Below are 17,795 nucleotides of genomic sequence, written 5' to 3' on the forward strand. Positions count from 1 at the left end.
CTTGGTCATTGAGCCCCCCCCCGGTCATTGAGCTAGGACCCATCAGCTCTTCCTCGGGCCCTTCAGAGCAGCGTCTCCCCTTTCTCCAGGGGTCCGCGAGGGTCTTTGTCTGTGCGCCGGCTCACTGCTTTACAATGACTCTCCACTCTATTAAGGTGCGTTCTGCCTGTTAGCGTCGCCCGGGGCAACCGGCTTCCCGCGCGGAAGCTATGCGCCGCTGCATTGTGGGCCACGGAGCCCGGCGGGCAAGTTGAATCCTCCGCCACTCCTCACACTTGACACCGCATGTGTTTATCTAAAGGGGGAGAGTAGGGGAGAGGGAAGGGGGGCACGCTGTGGTGTGTTTGGAGAACCTCAAGAAGAGAGGGAGGGGTATACAAGACGTAAAAGTGAGGGAGGAAGGTGGGTAAGGAAGGGTGATAAATATTCAACAGCTAGGACCCACTCCTCACCCCACCCCCCTCTTCTTCAAGTCAGAAAGCAGATGGAATGTGAGCGCTCAGAGAGGAGGCTCCAGGCTGGTTTTGTCCAATTAGCAAGCTTGTCAAAATGAATTTATCCACCCGGAGACGACCACAATAGCCCCGGAACACTGGGGAGGCTGGAGGGAGGGGATGGGCTTACTGTCATGTGACCACAAACCCAACATAGACGCTATATGAACGGAATTATATGGACACCACCAGGAAGTGAAACATCAAGCACATTTGGAGTGTTATTACTGTTACTATTCCAACAAGACTTTGGAGTGCATCCATTTGTGAGGTCAGAGGTCAAGTTCTTCCACACCAGGCCTGTCCGAGCCTGCCTTTAGGAACCTTGCAACAGTATTTCCTGCCAACGGAATCATTATTTCATCTTGCTTATATTTTTGATATTCTATTTCTACAATTATATTAACACAGGAGGAAAAAACATTGAAAACCTTTGCTTGAACTTGAAATTTTCATTAGCATTTAAGAAATGTCATAGCCACACTGTTTCAGACCTGTTATAAATGAATTTCTTTTTGGTTGTCCACATGCATCTACCATCTTCATCATTTTACAAATATACGACTTACTTATACTTATATGGAGTAAGTCATATATGCTACTCACAAGAAGTTAGGGACATTTGAAATACATTTCAGGATGAACCTAAAATGTACTACTGTATAATCTTTGCAGGTGAACTTATTTTGAGCTTCTCTAATTTTGAATGACCGTGTGCAACATCTTCAATACTTACTGTAACGCACATCCCTAGCTTAACCCATATCCCTAACTTTTTGTGAGTCATAGTAGTAATAATAATACCTCATAATATTAATTAAACCTTTAACAATAAAGCACACTCAATTTGTACCTTTTTAAAAACACAATCTCTATATGAATGTCACACTGAGTGTTTTATTTACGTGTATCTGGTAGTGTTCTAAATTTGAAATAACTGCTTGTCCTGAGTCTCAAGACGTTAAGCCATGTGAGTGTTTCCCCGCAGGACTGTAATCTACTTGTGGCGGTAGGTTGTTGAGGTCAGGGGCTAGATGACGGCATCATCTAATTTGCGTCATTGGCAATGAGGCATGTGTCATTTTTGTGGATGCTTTTGAAGGCAAAAAATGAGCAAAAAACATGAGAAGCAAAACAAATATGTATGGCTGCAACAAACGATTATTTGGCTAGTGGGTTCATTAATCCACAGCTTCTTTTGATTGATGGAGTAATTTTTTTAGGTCCCTCAAGGACCAAATCAATATGAACCAAACATGAACAGTTAGTGGTTTGGCCTGCCACATATCAGAAAAGAGACAAAAATGTCGATCACTGTTTTCCAAGTGAACATAAATTCAATCCCAAAATAGTTGATCGATTATTCATCGATTCATTAATTGTTGCAAATATGTTTCGATATACAAATGAACATTCATCTGTCACTTCTTTTTTTGTTTAAAAAAAATGTAAGACAAGCAAGAAGGGTCCCTGTGATCACTACCAGCTGCTTGTTGAGAAGAGCGATACGTGCTTTCATGTTAGTCTCCAAAGGTGTCCAATGAGACCAAACAAAGTAGCCTGATTTGTTGCAGTTGCTTTCCTGAAAAACAGAATATAGAGGGGTCTGAATTCAACAACACTGATCCCTCCTGCCTTGTCTTCTTATTCTCTGGCCGAAGTCGTAGAAGAAGAAGAAAAGTTACAATGCCATCTACTGTCCAGAGTGGGAACAACAAGCTACATTCATAGATAGTCCCATTATAATGTGTTTATAGGTGAGGGTGAACAGGTAGCACCAAATGTATCTGTGGTGGGCCGCCACAAATAAAGAGATAAATGAATGTATGGGAAACACTGCATGTGCCTGAGTACTTTTGTCTCCTGTTAGTCATACAGTATATGCCAAACACACACACACGTGCATAACAAGCCAAATGGCACTTTTCTTCCAGTCCAAGTGTAAGTTTACAAATTGCAGTCAGACACATGCTGGAAGACATGAAGTCTATTTTGTTTTAATATCGCATGACGACTCCCACATCGAGTTTTGGGCACGTATGGATTTAGAGGGGGGTTGGGCTGAGTGTTCTGGTTTCTATCAGGCTTGCTGCTGTGTAGGAGGCTCCTCTGTCTCTGCTTTATGTGTGTGTGAGACTTGTTTTAGGGAGGGATGGATGGAAAAGGTTGGACATAGATGTCAGGGACACTTTTCATCTGGAGGCTAAGCAAACACAAGGCCCAGCTGACTAATGAATCACGTCCATGACTGTTTTTAGGGCGCCATGATGTTTTAACAATGCTCCATCTCTGCTTGGGCCTGTCCTCCCTTCTTACTGCCTTCACAGTGCCAACTAGATTGCAAGATTGGGACAGTAAGAGGTATTGGTCCATACCGCCATGGCCCGCTTGGCGGTTTAGCATCCTTGGCAGTGGACACAGGTGCTGCGTACAGATGTACATGTCTTTTTATGAACAGCTGCTCCAGGTTGTGTGCGGCCCACAGAAGCCACAGGCCTCCACACACTTTGTTTGTTTACCGTGTCAGCTCGCCACTAAATGCAAGTGTACATATGTGACGCTCTGGGTCGTTTATGTACTCCAAATGCCCGTCTCAGTTCTCCATTCCAGGGGGTAAATATTTGCCAATCTTGTTTTCTAGTTTTTCCACATTGACACCGGTGTAATCTAATGGGAGCCAATGCATTCAACACATCAGCACAGCTCTTATGTTGGATTAAGTGTACCCATTGTGGCGCTGTAAATACAGCACTCTATTGAATGTGACCATTCTTTTTGGCAACAACAGGCAACTTTTGTGGTAAAGGGACTCTGACATCCATGTTAAGTCTCCAAGTGAGCTACAAACTAACATTGACTGGGATTTTAAGACCACAACATGTTGTCATTTGACCCTAAAATACCTTCTTCATTTGGACGGCTTAATAAGGACAGTTGTTGCCATGATGACCACGTATTGAGTTTAGAGTGCTTGTGCAAACTGTACATAAGTTGTATGATAAAGTTATGACCTAGACCAGCTTTTTTATGTTTTTTGTTTGCGTTGTTTTGCTTTTTCAACATTAGCAACCTATTAGCCACCATGGTTAAACGGCCTGTAATCTTTAAAATGCTCTAGAAATGAATAATTCTGGAAAGAATTCTTCCTTCTTCCAGCTTCTTGCAGTGTGTGTGTTGTTTTTGCGTGTTGGCGGGTGGTCGCTAATCTAATATTGCTCTTATTAATGGCATACAGTGTGTGGTCTTGTGTGTGACTCTTGGCTTAACTAACAACTGTTTTTCCGTCAGCTTGCTGCATGAACTCATTTTCACTAAATGTGCCCGGCAGCTCCACATTTTCACTGAGAGAGAGAGAGAGAGAGAGAGCTTGTAAGAGTTTCCATCCTCTTTCTCACCACTACTCGCCTGCTCTTTGTGCTTTGTCCGTACGGCCTCATTAATCATCTCCCCTCGCCGCGATAAGAGCTGGACAAACACGACAGCACCAAAAAGCCTCCTTTCTGTATTTCTTTTTAAACCACCCTTGAATATTATGCATGTTCAGGGACATGCGATTGGAGTGGGAGAGATGTGAGTGGTGCGGGACCACCCTCCTCATCCTGACGGGAAGTTGTTAGTTTAACCTGACAGGAAAGAATTCAGGAAACTTGGCAGCGAGCGACGCCAGAGGGAGAGAAGAGATGCACTCTCTGCATTAACTGTTAATAGACTGGCTATTACCATCAGCATCTCGCTGCACTGGAGCGTAACACCACCTCCATCCCCCACCCCCCCACCCTCACCTCTCATTAGTTGCTCTTTCAATGCAGCCTCTTGTTTTTTGTTCTTCCTCATGCACTCGTCTACCTGTATCACTTACACCTGAGCGGGGAGGGCAGCTGAGTCGGGTTACAGGCCGCAGAATGAGGGCGCCCCTTTGATGAATGCATGGGGAGATGGGGTCAGCGTGGCAGGATGGGGGCTTGGCAGAAAAGAAAGAGTTCATTTGTGTGTTGCTGCTAAGGGCACTGACGGACTTGTGTTTCTTTAATGGCTGCCTGTTTGTGTACGTGACACAGGCGATGAGAGTCATGCTTATATCTTTTTGCCTTTGTTTTTCAACACTGACCTGAAAAAAAGAATGAAAGCGCTGTAATTTGCATGCCAGGCCAGTAGCTGGCGATGCCACTTTGCAAAGAAACACTACATGCATGCTTCACTTCCTCTTATTTAAATGTACTTCATTGATGTACATTTGATATGTAAACAGACTTAAAGTTAGTTAAGTTAAAGTACACTTTGACCAGCCTTCTTATGTTTACGCACCCAGAAAGCAGTTGTGAAAACAGAGATTGAACATACTGAACATTTAATGCCAAATTAAGAAATAAAGGCTTTTTTTTGTTGTTTATTGTGTTCTTGTGTTGTTTATTTAAACAAAAGTTAAATGAAAAATGACTCATTCGCAGGCATCTAGCCTGTGTGTTATAACACAAAAAGAAAAGAAAACCTGGGCGCTGTTCCGAAATATGTCTACCCTTGATTGTATGTTTGTATGACTGCATGGAAGCGCATGTACATACATTGTTGGTGCTCAATAAAAAATTACATTTAAAAAAATTACTCATTCTTCCTTTCCCTACCCTAGCAAAGTAGCTGTTCCTATGAAAACACACCTTTATCCAGCTCTGCACCAAAATGTGCCCCATTGCTCACTCCTCCACCAAGTTTCATGGAATTGTTTTTTGTTGTCGCCCCCAAACAGCAATGAAAAAATAGCCTTCTTAATGCAATTATTATAAAGTGCATACAAGTGTAAGTTTTGTGCTATAAAGTGTTTGGTTTTTCAAAAAACATTTATTCTGTGTTTCTTTCACAGAGTTGTGCATGGAAGATGTCGGGAAAGCGAGACTGGACTCCGTGGATGAGAAAAAGAAGTGCTCCAGTGTTGTGCGCGCTGGGTGCAGTACTGCTGTGCTGCCTACAGAGTGGCGCCTCCGTCCCTGGTGAGCGCACCAAATGACATTTTGAAAACAAGGAAAGCACATAAAGTCAGTATATGGATGCCTTTTACGTGGGTTTTTCCTAACACCTGGTGCAGCGCGAGTCCTGCCAAGGACAAAATATTCCCACTCACAGGCAGGGAGGCGTTTTAACGTGTCTGGCAGCTGCAGCAGCACTTTGTTTGAAATAAATCTCAAGGAGTGGGTAGCTTGCATGAGCAGCGCTAGCCACCAAGGCGGATGTGAAAAAGAAAAGAAGTATTGTGTGTCAACAGAACTTCCAAAAGGAAAAAAGAAGAAATGCAAGGCTGTCTGAAAGCTGAAAGCTGATTCTTGTAAAAATCATTTTCCATCATCAGATGAGGTCCCGGAGTTCACCGAGGAGCCCGCCTCGGTTGTGCAGAAGCTGGGAGGCACCGTGAGTTTGCGATGCGGCGCCCGGCCCGCCTCCGCCAACATCAGCTGGCGCCTGAATGGCCAACACCTAATGGATGGAGATCTCGGCGTGGCGCTGGGCCCCGGCAGCTTGTTCATCACTACACTCTCCAACATGACTCTTGGTCGCTACCAGTGTGTGGCCAGCACCGGCGCTGGAGCTCTGGCTAGCGTGCCTGCTGACGTCACCGCAGCCAGTGAGTAGCCACCCAGGCCGCACACACTCACTCACACAAACACATACTGGGCCCTTTACTTTTTATATATATATATATATATATATATATATATATATATATATATATAGTTTTTTGAAAAAGAACATCCAAAAAACACAACTTGTTCTCTCTTGAAGCTTAGACTCAGAGTGAAACCTCATTGAGCAATAAAAACTCTCCTCAAATGGCCGCAAGAAACCATGACCGTGCATTTCTACTTACAAGGATCCTTTAGTTTTTTTCAGTTGCCTTGCATGGTTACCGTTTTATTCTGTTAACTTTATATTCAAGACTTTGTTTTGCCTCCTGTGTGTGGATATAGCCTTCGCCTAATGGGGTTTAGATTCTGAGATTGGATGTGTGTGTGTGGGGGGGGGGAGACTATATTTGATATGCATCATGGGACTGTGAGGGGGGCCTGAAGCAGTGTAACCTGAACCATAGGAATGAAGGGGACCCGGGGGCAGAGGCCAGTCCGAACAGGAAGAGGTACCTGGACTCTCTGAGTGCCCCGCACCCCCACCCTCGTTTGCTCCCATAACCTCTCCATGGGGCCCAACAGCTGGGCTGAGCAGAAGTTACAGCCCCATTACTGAGTGAAAGGTTGCTGAGGGATGCGTGGTGGACAAGGGGGACGTGTGTACGTCTCAATGTCTGACTGGAGGATATGATGAACCTGCAAACGTAGCCGTGCGTGATGTGATGTGAAGCGTGAGGCTGATGACACCGGGAGGTGTTCTAGGCCAGTCCAGACAAGATTCTCACACAAGATGAGACCTGGTTGTCCTCACGCAGCTTTCACTCCTCACCTTGTCACTTTCTTCTGCCTCCCTTTCATTATTGGCCGCGCACCCTCCCCTGCAACTTGTTTTCTTGTTGTCCAAAAGGTACCAAAATAATTAACTGTGGACCACTATTGGTACTGTCCAGTTGAGCAGGTGCGTCATTGCCTTTGAGGATACAGAGATGAAAATGAGAAAAATAAACACATTGCTGCATTATTACACTCCACAGTTTCCACTTTGCTGCAGTGGCCCTCAGTCTCCTCAAGGATAATGTTAGTCACCTACCAGAAAAGTCAAAGGAGCTCTTCCATTGTTGTTGATTGAACTGAATTGTACGACTTCATGAACTCGCCTCCCTCGGGCAGCCATTGAACTCTCAGAGAGTCGCACCATCTCTGTGTGTTTTTAGCCACGTTGGATTCCATTGATACTCTCTCTGGTGTGGTCTGCTCATAACACGTGAATGCCAAGCACGTTGCACAAACACGACATCTTTCACAATCCATGCAGCGCCTCTGCTGCCCTGCATAAATATGATGAATGCATCCTTCTCTTGAAGCATCGGAGCCAAGGCATTGCCAAGAAGAGGCTGCGGTGCGGGAGGTCCGCTTGGCTTTATGAACACAATCAGTCCTCCGCTCGGCCTTCTGAGGCCTGCAGGATGCTCTCACACACACACACACACACCTGAGAGAGGCAGCCATGCAGGGGTCGCTCCTGGCTGGGAAGAATGCGGGAGGGAGCGAGGGTTAAAGGGTTGAGTTGAAGGAATGTTTTAGACTGGAGGAGGAAGGTGTGCAGATATGAGAGGGAGGGCAGGAGGCTGTGAAAACACCACCTGATTGATTTAGCAAATGGAGCGCTCTGTCTTTAGGCTTTCAAGCCTACCAGCACTTAGCCTGACGGGCTTGGCTGGGATTCTCATCTTTCACAAATTGCTGAAATGGAGAACCCAGCATAGGTGTGCGTGTGTGTGTGTGTGTTTTGTGTGCATGTGTGTACCCTCATATCCCTTCAACCCCCGCTCCCCCTATTCCTTCACTTTTTATAGCTCCAGCAGACAGACAGCCAGCAGGACTGGGTGAATAAATCAAGGCTGTCTTGCAGGGAAGCGTTTGTTCTCGGCTTTGATTAAATCACTGCAATGTTCCAGCTATCACTTGGATAGTGGATCCAAGAAAAACACACCTCTTTGAAAGAGCGGAGCAACGACTGAATCAACAATACTTATTTATGCTCCTAGACAAATGACCAATGTGCTGCTTTCAAACTATAACATAAAAATGCTGGCCTCCCTCCTCCTCTCTGCTGTTTTGCCGGCCTCTTAAGAGCAGCGTTGTGCCGTTTCCTCCCAAAGCCAAACTGGATATATTTCCCTGAAACCCTATAGCCTGGACACCTCTCACCTCTGACCCCACGGCCAGGCCTCTGGGCCACTCAGGCGAGGGTTTAGGGGGGTCAAAGGTGAGATCGGTGTCTGTGCCGTGCAGACTGTGTGTCTGCGGGGCATTCTCAGCACATGGCCCCCCGGTAATCCCACTCCGCCCGGTTCCCACAGAGAGCGACCCAGCCCCGAATATAAAGTTTGACAGGATGAATCATGCATGACTGCTTCAGTGTTACAGTACGTAGCCAAGGGGCATGTCAAGTAAAGTCAAGCGGCAAATATCACATATTTTCAAACTATAAAAGGGTTCTCCAGCAATACAAGTTAAAGTCCACTTCTGAAGCTGACTGACTGTATAACAACTGAGCCGCCAGATGTTATTTATGTAACTCAGGCTGTGTTGCAACGTACAGTATGTGTGACGTGACATGTTGGCCCCGTCTCCTCTCAGAACTGCGCGACTTCGAGCCCGACGACCAGCAGGAGATCGAGGTGGACGAAGGCAACACAGCCGTTATCGAGTGTCACCTCCCGGAGAGCCAACCCAAAGCTCAGGTCCGATACAGCGTCAAGCAGGAATGGTTGGAGACGTCCAAAGGTAACCCCAACCACACCCTGACCCCACTTATCACCACTCCTGCCCCCCTACTTCCCAAACTATCTTCATAATTTACAGGAATGCTAGCGCTATCAGAGCCCATCATTAAAGTGCTGATAAGAGTATTATCTCAAGAATGCTAAAACACAAATTGGCTTGTTTATTTTTCCAAACTATTAACGTCCAAACTGCCTGGAAGAGAAGAAAAGCAGCCGTGCTTTTGCGGCTGGTATGCTGATGATGCCTGCGAGCTGTAGCTTCTAATAGGAGCAGCTTTATCTGGGATGAACACCATTTTTGTTTGAAAACGCTCCCTGCTTCAGTAGACTCTAGGCTGCCACCCTCTGGCCTCTGGTGGCGCTGCACCTTAAACGCCAGCTTGGGTAGTCCTGTTACATGAGTAGTCATTTCATTCTTCAGGAGACACGTTGGCGAAAGTTATTGATTATATTGTTTTCAGGCTCTGTCTGACTCTGTTACTGTTAGAAAAGGGAGCAGGGGATGAAGGTGAGGGTTACAGACAAAAGCTGAACAGTGAGGAAGAGTGTGCTAGTGGTTCTGTTAAGGTAATTTTTGATCAGCAGTATGCCTTAAATGGGAAAAGGTGCTGGATTTTGTTGATTTACAGCTTTTAGTTGTAATTACACACTAGTTCTTGTGAAAAATGGTTGGAAGTCTCCACACCCTGCATGCAGCTTCAAGGGCACCCGTAAAAATAGGCCCCAGAAAAAGACCCAAAGGTCATGTGACTCCTTTGTTTGAACAAGCGCCTCATGCGTTGCTGGGTTTGTCCTTGTCGGCCTCATCATTGCTTTCTTCTCCCCACAGGCAACTACCTCATCATGCCATCAGGGAACCTGCAGATCGCCAATGCCACGCGGGACGACGAGGGGCCGTACAAGTGCGCCGCTTACAACCCCATCACCCAGGAGGTCAAAACCTCCACCTCTGCCGACCGCCTGCGCATACGCCGTAAGTCAACAGACAGACAAAATGAACGTGGCAGAGTGTGTTTCGGGTTTGTGCTGTTAGACATGTGCTGCACACTTGCAACTTGCAACTAGTGAGACTTTTTTTTTTTTTTTTTTAAGTTGCCATGGTGCACTTAGCCACAGCTCCTGGCGGCCATAACTCTTTGAAACATTTGGACCGCCTTCAAAGAAAGCGTCACATCATGATGTCAATTATGAGCCACGTAGGAAGTCCTTCACCAGACTTGACGTGGCAAATAAGCACTCACATGTCGTCTCCTTCCTACAGGCTCCACGTCGGAGGCGGCCCGCATCATCTACCCGCCGGCCTCCCGCTCCATCATGGTGACCAAAGGGCAGCGGCTGGTGCTGGAGTGCGTGGCCAGTGGCATCCCCACCCCGCAGGTCACCTGGGCCAAGGATGGCCTGGACCTGCGCTTCCATAACAACACTCGCTTCCTGCTCAGCAACCTGCTCATTGACGCTGTGGCAGAGGGCGACTCGGGGACATACGCCTGCCGGGCCGACAACGGCATTGGCTCCTCCGCCATGTCCGCCACCGTGCTCTACGACGTGCAAGTGTTCGGTAAGAGAGGACACAAATTGCCCGTATTTTAAAAATTTTCTTTTTTCGAGGTTATCAAGAAGTCACAGAGTCACAATTCTATTTTTGCATGTGCGTGTGCGTGCACGTGTGCATCTGGCTCTAATTAAAGTGGTGGCGCTGCAGTAATTAGCTCTGCTTTTCCCTCATTCACGAGCAGCCAACCATCAACTCACTCCCCGCTCCAAGAACGGCCGCACAATGCGATTTTTATTCTGTTTTGATGCACATTTAAACTATTTGTATCCCGTTGGAATACATTAGGTTTCTGGTTTTGGTGGGAATATTGTGTGTGGTTTCAGTGACAGTACTTGAAATCATGAAAACATGGGCCAAAAGTGGTGTTTCTTCTTTCATTTCTACTAATTGAATGCATATTTTTGTGAGTGGAAAGCTGTGATACACCAACTTCTCCACCGTGCAAAGCTACTGCATACAAAGGGTACCTTTACCTGACAACAGCAAAGTACAAATTGCAACTTCTTATGTGGAATAAGCACAAACAGGACTGCAGTGGTTGAGAGTGTCATGCTTTCCTTTTTCTAAACGGTAACGCTGCTGTTTGCCAAAACTTCTAACTTGGGACTCAAATGTCTAAAAATGCCCCCATCATACAGCGAGAACAAGAGGGCATTTTTAAATGTGTAAACCTGCCCTCATTTTACTGTCAGTGTGACAGAGTGGATACAAGTTGGTCATCTACAACCATGATTGTCCACGTGTGTGTCTCTTAATTGTGAATTTATGTCAAATTTCCCATGCAGTTGTCTTTGTCCTCATATTGCAGAGCCTCCTCAGGTGGCGGTGGAGCTGCAGCAGCAGGAAGTGACGTTTGGCGAGACGGTGCGCTTCACCTGCCAAGCCCGGGGCAAGCCGGCACCCTCTGTGACGTGGCTGCACAACGCGCAGCCTCTCTCTCCATCCGCTCACCACCGCTTGACCTCACGCATGCTCCGCATCTCCAACGTGGGCCCCCAGGACGAGGGCCTGTACCAGTGCATGGTGGAGAACGGCGTGGGCAGCGCACAGGCATCCGCTCGCCTCATCACGATATCGAGCGGTGAGTTGGATGCTGTCATTTAGAGACTTGATTCATTTCACAGCCTTTACAGAGCCTAATGGTTGTCGTCACAGGGGTTCCCTCCAGGGGGAAGCTGCCCTCCATGTATCGGCCCCTCAGTCCAGACAAAGTGCTGAGGGAGCAGCCGCCCGTGAGACCCGGGGCCACGGGAGCCATGCTGCCTCTGGACTGCGCCTCGCTGCCGGGACAGATTCTGCCCGCCGAAGCGCCCATCATCCTCAGCCAGCCTCGCACGGGCAAGGCCGACCACTACGAGCTCACCTGGAGGCCCAGACACGAGCGAGGAGCCCCCGTGCTGGAGTACATGATCAAGTACAGAAAGGTATCATAACGCTGATGACCACACGAGGCCTTGCCTTGGCTACAGGCATCATTGCTCCTTGGAAAGAAGAAAAGTTAATAACTATTGCAACTTTTGAACTGAGGTAGCCTCAACCTAATACGTGCACACCTGAGTTACAAACCTAAGTAGCTTATTAGCAAACAAACGCTAAGATCCAAATAACAGAGTTCTAACTCGTGCGCGTCTCAGGTGGGCGACCCGCTGGCCGAGTGGACGTCCAGCAGCATCTCGGGCGCCCTCCACAAGCTCACGCTGGCCAAGCTGCAGCCAGACAGTCTCTACGAGGTGGAGATGGCCGCCAAGAACTGTGCAGGCTTAGGACAACCCGCCATGATGACCTTCAGGACCGGCAGAGGTAGATGACACTTTGAAGTTGGAACCCCAAAAAAAACACTTTAAATGTGGAAAAACTCAATCAATGACTTTGTCTTCAAGGTCGCAAAGGTTTAGGAGGGCACAACGATCTCCCCAAAACTCCTGCCGTCCCCTCGCCGAGCCTTTCTCGTAAGCATCGCTCTGTTTGCATACTCTAACTCTCATACTACTAACTTGAATATGTTGATGGTTACCTTTTTGACTAACATGCACATTTCTCAGTCTCTCCTTCACTTTCACTTTTCACTCTCATGGATGAACTCTCAGTAAGTTTTAGCTTCTCTACAAACATCTCGGTCCTCTTTGGGGTTGCAAAATGCTGGGAATTTATAGGATTTATTTGATTATTTTCTTATCTTAATTATATTTATTTTTATTACTTATTTATTAGTTTGTATAGACAGAGGACCTAAATATCGAAAAAAATACATTTAGCAGCATAATATTGGCTACCAACATAAAAATATATATGTAAATACCATTATATTATATTATATGCTATGAAAATTCAAATTAAATTGTGTTAACTATGTATATATTGGCATGTGTCTTTCTTTCTTATTATATTTGTCTATATTACAGTTTTATAATATAATATTAAATATTACCCAAAATTTCCACTTCATTCTCTAAAATAATAATAAATAAATATTCCATATAAATATTTCCCAAATCCCGCATTCATCTCAATAAAATGATAAAAGCAAGAATAAAAGCCAGGATGAAAGTAATGCTGTATCATCATTACCGTAGGTGTATTTTTGTAGATTTATGCAAATGCAGTTTATATCAAAATGAATTGGCGAAATCTCCCATGAGAAATTCCTGGAAATTTCCCACCACTTTGCAGTCCTCATCCTCAAGTTTTGCTTTTTTTTTAAAGAGGTGACTTTTACCTACTTTTACTTTGACATGTTGACATTTGACCTCTGTCCTTCCACCTTTTGCAGCTCCTGAGGCGCCGGACAAGCCCACGGTCTCCACGGCGACGGAGACATCCGCCTACGTGACGTGGATCCCCCGAGGCAACCGCGGCTTCCCCATCCAGTCGTTTCGCGTGGAGTACAAGAAGGTGAAGAAGGCGGGCGAGGACTGGGTGACAGCGGTGGAGAACATCCCGCCGTCGCGCCTCTCTGTGGAGATCACCGGCCTGGAGAAAGGTCGGCCATCTTGAATCAGAATGATGATGCGCTTTTCCACAGCCTTTTAAGCACGTCAGCGTATTCTGGCTAATTAATGGCCGCCATCGACCACAAACATAACATGACGTTGTCATCAATGTAGGTACGTCCTATAAGTTCAGAGTCTTGGCTGTCAATGTGATCGGATCCAGTCCGCCTAGCGCCCCCTCCAAAGCCTACACAGTGGTGGGCGGGAGGACCCATGAGCGCCCCGTGGACGGCCCCTACATCACCTACAACGAAGCCATCAACGAGACCACCATCATCCTGAAATGGACGGTAAGAAAACACCAAGCTGGGCCCACCCTCCTCCGTTGTCACTTCCAGGCATTGCAGATAGTGTCTAGTCAATTTGTCTGTTCCAGGGTCAAACCGTGGCCATCAGAAAACATTTAGGAAGTGTTTGAAGTCATATTTGATCATTCTAAACTCATACGTGTGAGTGAAATGTTGTACCGAGCAGCCAGAGACACTTGCATTTCTATGGTTATCATCACACACGTCTTCTGTGAAGTCCAACTTGTGGGACTGCTGTCTGATGCAACGTGTCCTCCTGTCCACGCAGTACACGCCGGTGAACAACACGCCCATCTACGGCTTCTACATCTTCTACCGTCCCACCGACAGCGACAACGACAGCGACTACAAGAAGGACGTGGTGGAGGGCGACCGCTACTGGCACTCCATCACCGACCTGCAGCCCGAGACAGCGTACGACATCAAGATGCAGAGCTTCAATGAAAAGGGCGAGAGCGAATTTGGCAACGTGGTCATCCTGGAGACCAAAGGTGAGGACATCCAACCCAAACATGGCGTCCTCGCTCTTTTACGACGTCTCGTGAAGCCTTCCTCTTCACCTCCTCGTCCTCAGCGCGTCCTCATCACCAGCGCCCCGCCCCCTCGGAAAGCCCCGACCAAGAGGTGGGCCACTCCAGCGGGCTGGTGCCTCGACCGGGTGACCTGCCTTACCTCATCGTCGGCATCGTGCTTGGGGCCTTCGTCTTCATCATCGTTGCCTTCATCCCCTTCTGCCTGTGGAGGGCCTGGGCCAAGCAGAGTAAGACACGCACGCATGCACACGCACGTACGCGCGCACACACTGACTCCACAGCACCTCTGCTGGCTGCAGTATTGCTCATTTGAACTCCGATGCTTCGATACAATCAATATTTCACACAATTGATTAATCTTACTAATATCGTCGCCATCATTGATAAATACACACGCAGTACTACGCGCAGTACTACATTCATGAATTATGACTATCATCATCATTTGTTAGTGAAGTTCATGTCCCAAGTTCACCATGCGCTTAACAAAGGTGGAACAAAAACATCCCGCATCAACATGACCAAATACATTTTAATTTTGGAGTCATTTTTAGGGAAAATATAATTTATTTAAAGTCAAGTAACGTCACAGTGTCATTTTTCATGACTGTTGACTTTTAAATTTGGACATTCATTTTCATAACGAACACTTTTATTCAAGTAATATCACGAGAATATTACTAAAAGATACAACCTTATTGTTGCCGTGGTCACATGCTGAAGAAAGGAATCCCAGAACAAAACCCTTGCTGGAGGTCAACTTTTGTTCGTTTGTTTGCTTTCTAGAGCAAACATCCGACTTGTGCTTCCCCGCCGTGGCTGCCCCCGTGTCGTCGTGCCAGTACACCATGGTTCCTCTTCAGGGTCTCGCCCTGGTGGGACACTGTCCCATGAACGGCCCCTTGACAGTCCCGCACGGTGTTTACCCCCCAAGTGGAGACTACTGCCAAAACAGCAAAGCCCACTGCCTGCAGGTGAGAACCAGACACTACTACAGAGGATATTCATAAATATTAGGGGTGCTCCGATCGATCGGCCACCGATCAAAATCGTCCAATTTCCGTGAAAAAGCATGTCATCAACGTTTGCCGATACATGCCTTTCAACGCCGATCACCTCTGGCTGTACTGTTGTGCAGCTTTCTCTCACACTGCACAAGCGTGCCAACGCCAACACAATCATGGCTGCCATGTGGGACCTATCTGTCGTTTGTCAGAGTGATATCAATTTGCACCCTGCAAAACCCATCCATCCATTTTCTATGCTGCTTCTCCTCATTAGGGTTGCGGGTATGCTGGAGCCTATCCCAGCTGACTTCAGGCGAGAGGTGTGGTACACCCTGGACTGGTCGCCAGCCAATGGCAGGGCACATATAGACAAACAACCATTCACACTCACATTCATACCTATGGACAATTTAGAATCGCCAATTAACCTAACCTGCATGTTTTTGGAATGTGGGAGGAAGCCGGAGTACCCGGAGAAAACCCACACACTCACGGGGAGAACATGCAAACTCCACACAGAGATGCCCAAGGGAGAATCGAATCCAGGTTTTCCCGATCTCCAGGCTGTTACTGTGTTGGCCAACATGCTAACCACTAGACCACCCTGCGGCCCACCCTGCAAAACATTCCACAAAAAATATCTTGCCGGGGTGGCACGTTTAAATAACTTTAATTTAATGCGCCATTTGGGGGGCGAGCACTTGGCGGTGTGTGATGAGTTTTTGAGGCCTGTGATGTGATCATCGATCGGGCGGCGGCTAATGTGGCCAACAGTGGACACTCGCCCGGGTGTGCGTGGCAGTGGGAGGTCTACGGCAGACAGCCCAAAAAGTGGTTGGATTCGTCGGACTAGATGGCCAGCCTTTGTCTGCCTGGGGGTCCTGCTGGAGCTCCATCAAACTGTGGGCGCTCGCATCCAAAGTCTCCTGAAAGAAAGCGTCTCATCCTCTTGTTTCACCAGCGATATTATGTTCTCTTGAAAAAGTAAGTCAAATATGTTTTTGGCTAAATGAATGTGATGTTATGGGTCCCATTTCATATCATGGAGCCAATAGGACAGTTAAATCTACGTGATCGCTGGATGAGCGGTATCGGAATGGGCAGCATAAAACTCTGATCGGAACATCCCTAATAAATATACATTTTGATTATTAATGATCATCATTATTGTTGTTGAGTTCACAATCATGGTGCTCACGTGTTTCAGGAGGATGTGGACTGTCCTCTAGAATGTGACACCTTGTTACCACAGGGAATGTCCAACGGGCATGTTCCTCTCTACCACTACACCAGCAGGTACGTTCACCTCACTGATTAAATAGACCATAAGTAAGCCATCAATAATCCATCAATAGTCTATCAATGATCTGTGACTGCTTTGACTGACTTCTTTCCACGTTTTAGCGATGCTGACCCTCATGAGCAGACGTTTGAGCTGGCTGATGATTCCTCTCTACAGCTGCTGGACTCTTCCCGTCACCTTGTCGACACGCAGGAGTTAAGACGGGACAGGGAGGAGGCGGAAGACAAACTTTCCCAAAGTATGTCGGAATTCTTTTTTATCTCATAACAGACGAGGGCACTTCATTAGGTACAGCTGACAATTTGATGGATTTTTTTCCTCCTCCTAAATGCAGAAGTGGCTTCTTTCCCTGGCGTTTCTCTAGAAGATGAAGGAATTTTCACCACGTCGTCGTCATCGTCTTCAGCCACGACGCCGCAATCCCAAGATACAAGCATCCAGGAAGTGAATGTCGTCCCCGGCGAAGGGAAGATCACGTGTGCATAAAAGACTCTTTGAAACAAATCTATATTTATTTTTGTATCACAGATATTTATATATTTATGCTTTTGTACATACGTGTTTGATGATACTGTATATAAGCTTATTTTCGTATTGTAAAAAAAAAAGGCTCTATTTGTGTAAGCCCTCCCCCTTTGTGTCACATGATCTTGTTCTGCCTCTTTGTTCAGCACTTGTAGATCATTCCTCTCCTTCCCAAATGTTAGAATCTTTAGCTTTACAGAGTCTGAGGTGCTTTATCACATCTTTCTTTTGTACAGAAATAACGCCTTCTTCCTCATAACAAACTAATAGCAAGCATATTCCTCATGTAAAAGGCCTTCTGTTCTTCTGTAGTGTAAGAGAGATGATATATTGTATAGTTATTTATTTTTGTATTTCATCACTGAATGGGATTCTGGACAAAAAAAAAGATTTCAGTCATGATAAGCTCAATTGAAAACTGCTTGTTTTTTTACTCATTTGCTGGTTACCAAATGGCCGCCAGGTGGGGGCGCTGTGACAGTTGGGTCAGTGTTAGTAATATTCTTTGCAAGCAAAATGAAGGAAATCCTAAATGTTTTTTTAAGTGCAGCCGCTGTCTGGTTGCAGAAGCTGGAGCACTATTGCATGTAAATAAAAGCTTATGAAGCCCATTATGTCTGTCTGTCTGTCTGTCTGTCTGTGTGTGTGTGTGTGTGTGTGTGTGTGTGTGCACGCA

At 46.5% G+C, this 17,795-nt stretch overlaps 1 protein-coding gene across 2 annotated transcripts in view; it reads left to right on the forward strand.

The window, feature by feature from the left end:
* Window positions 1–17,758, forward strand: part of boc (BOC cell adhesion associated, oncogene regulated) — a 40,653-nt gene extending 22,895 nt beyond the window's left edge. Inside the window, exons 3-19 of one of the 2 annotated variants that reach the window (XM_054765851.1) lie at window positions 5,353–5,479; window positions 5,836–6,108; window positions 8,753–8,899; window positions 9,728–9,871; window positions 10,160–10,456; window positions 11,262–11,534; window positions 11,609–11,877; window positions 12,088–12,253; window positions 12,334–12,402; window positions 13,224–13,433; window positions 13,558–13,733; window positions 14,020–14,242; window positions 14,326–14,511; window positions 15,071–15,258; window positions 16,499–16,587; window positions 16,696–16,832; window positions 16,929–17,758. In XM_054765851.1, the coding sequence (XP_054621826.1) occupies window positions 5,353–5,479; window positions 5,836–6,108; window positions 8,753–8,899; window positions 9,728–9,871; window positions 10,160–10,456; window positions 11,262–11,534; window positions 11,609–11,877; window positions 12,088–12,253; window positions 12,334–12,402; window positions 13,224–13,433; window positions 13,558–13,733; window positions 14,020–14,242; window positions 14,326–14,511; window positions 15,071–15,258; window positions 16,499–16,587; window positions 16,696–16,832; window positions 16,929–17,080 (3,126 nt within the window). In that variant the 3' untranslated portion in view covers window positions 17,081–17,758. The remainder of the gene's footprint in view (window positions 1–5,352; window positions 5,480–5,835; window positions 6,109–8,752; window positions 8,900–9,727; window positions 9,872–10,159; window positions 10,457–11,261; window positions 11,535–11,608; window positions 11,878–12,087; window positions 12,254–12,333; window positions 12,403–13,223; window positions 13,434–13,557; window positions 13,734–14,019; window positions 14,243–14,325; window positions 14,512–15,070; window positions 15,259–16,498; window positions 16,588–16,695; window positions 16,833–16,928) is intronic. The other variant, XM_054765852.1, reaches the window with a different exon arrangement.
* The last annotated feature ends 37 nt before the right edge of the window (window positions 17,759–17,795 follow it).

Source organism: Dunckerocampus dactyliophorus, chromosome 21 (genome assembly GCF_027744805.1).
Source record: "Dunckerocampus dactyliophorus isolate RoL2022-P2 chromosome 21, RoL_Ddac_1.1, whole genome shotgun sequence".
Taxonomy (NCBI): Eukaryota; Metazoa; Chordata; class Actinopteri; order Syngnathiformes; family Syngnathidae; genus Dunckerocampus; species Dunckerocampus dactyliophorus.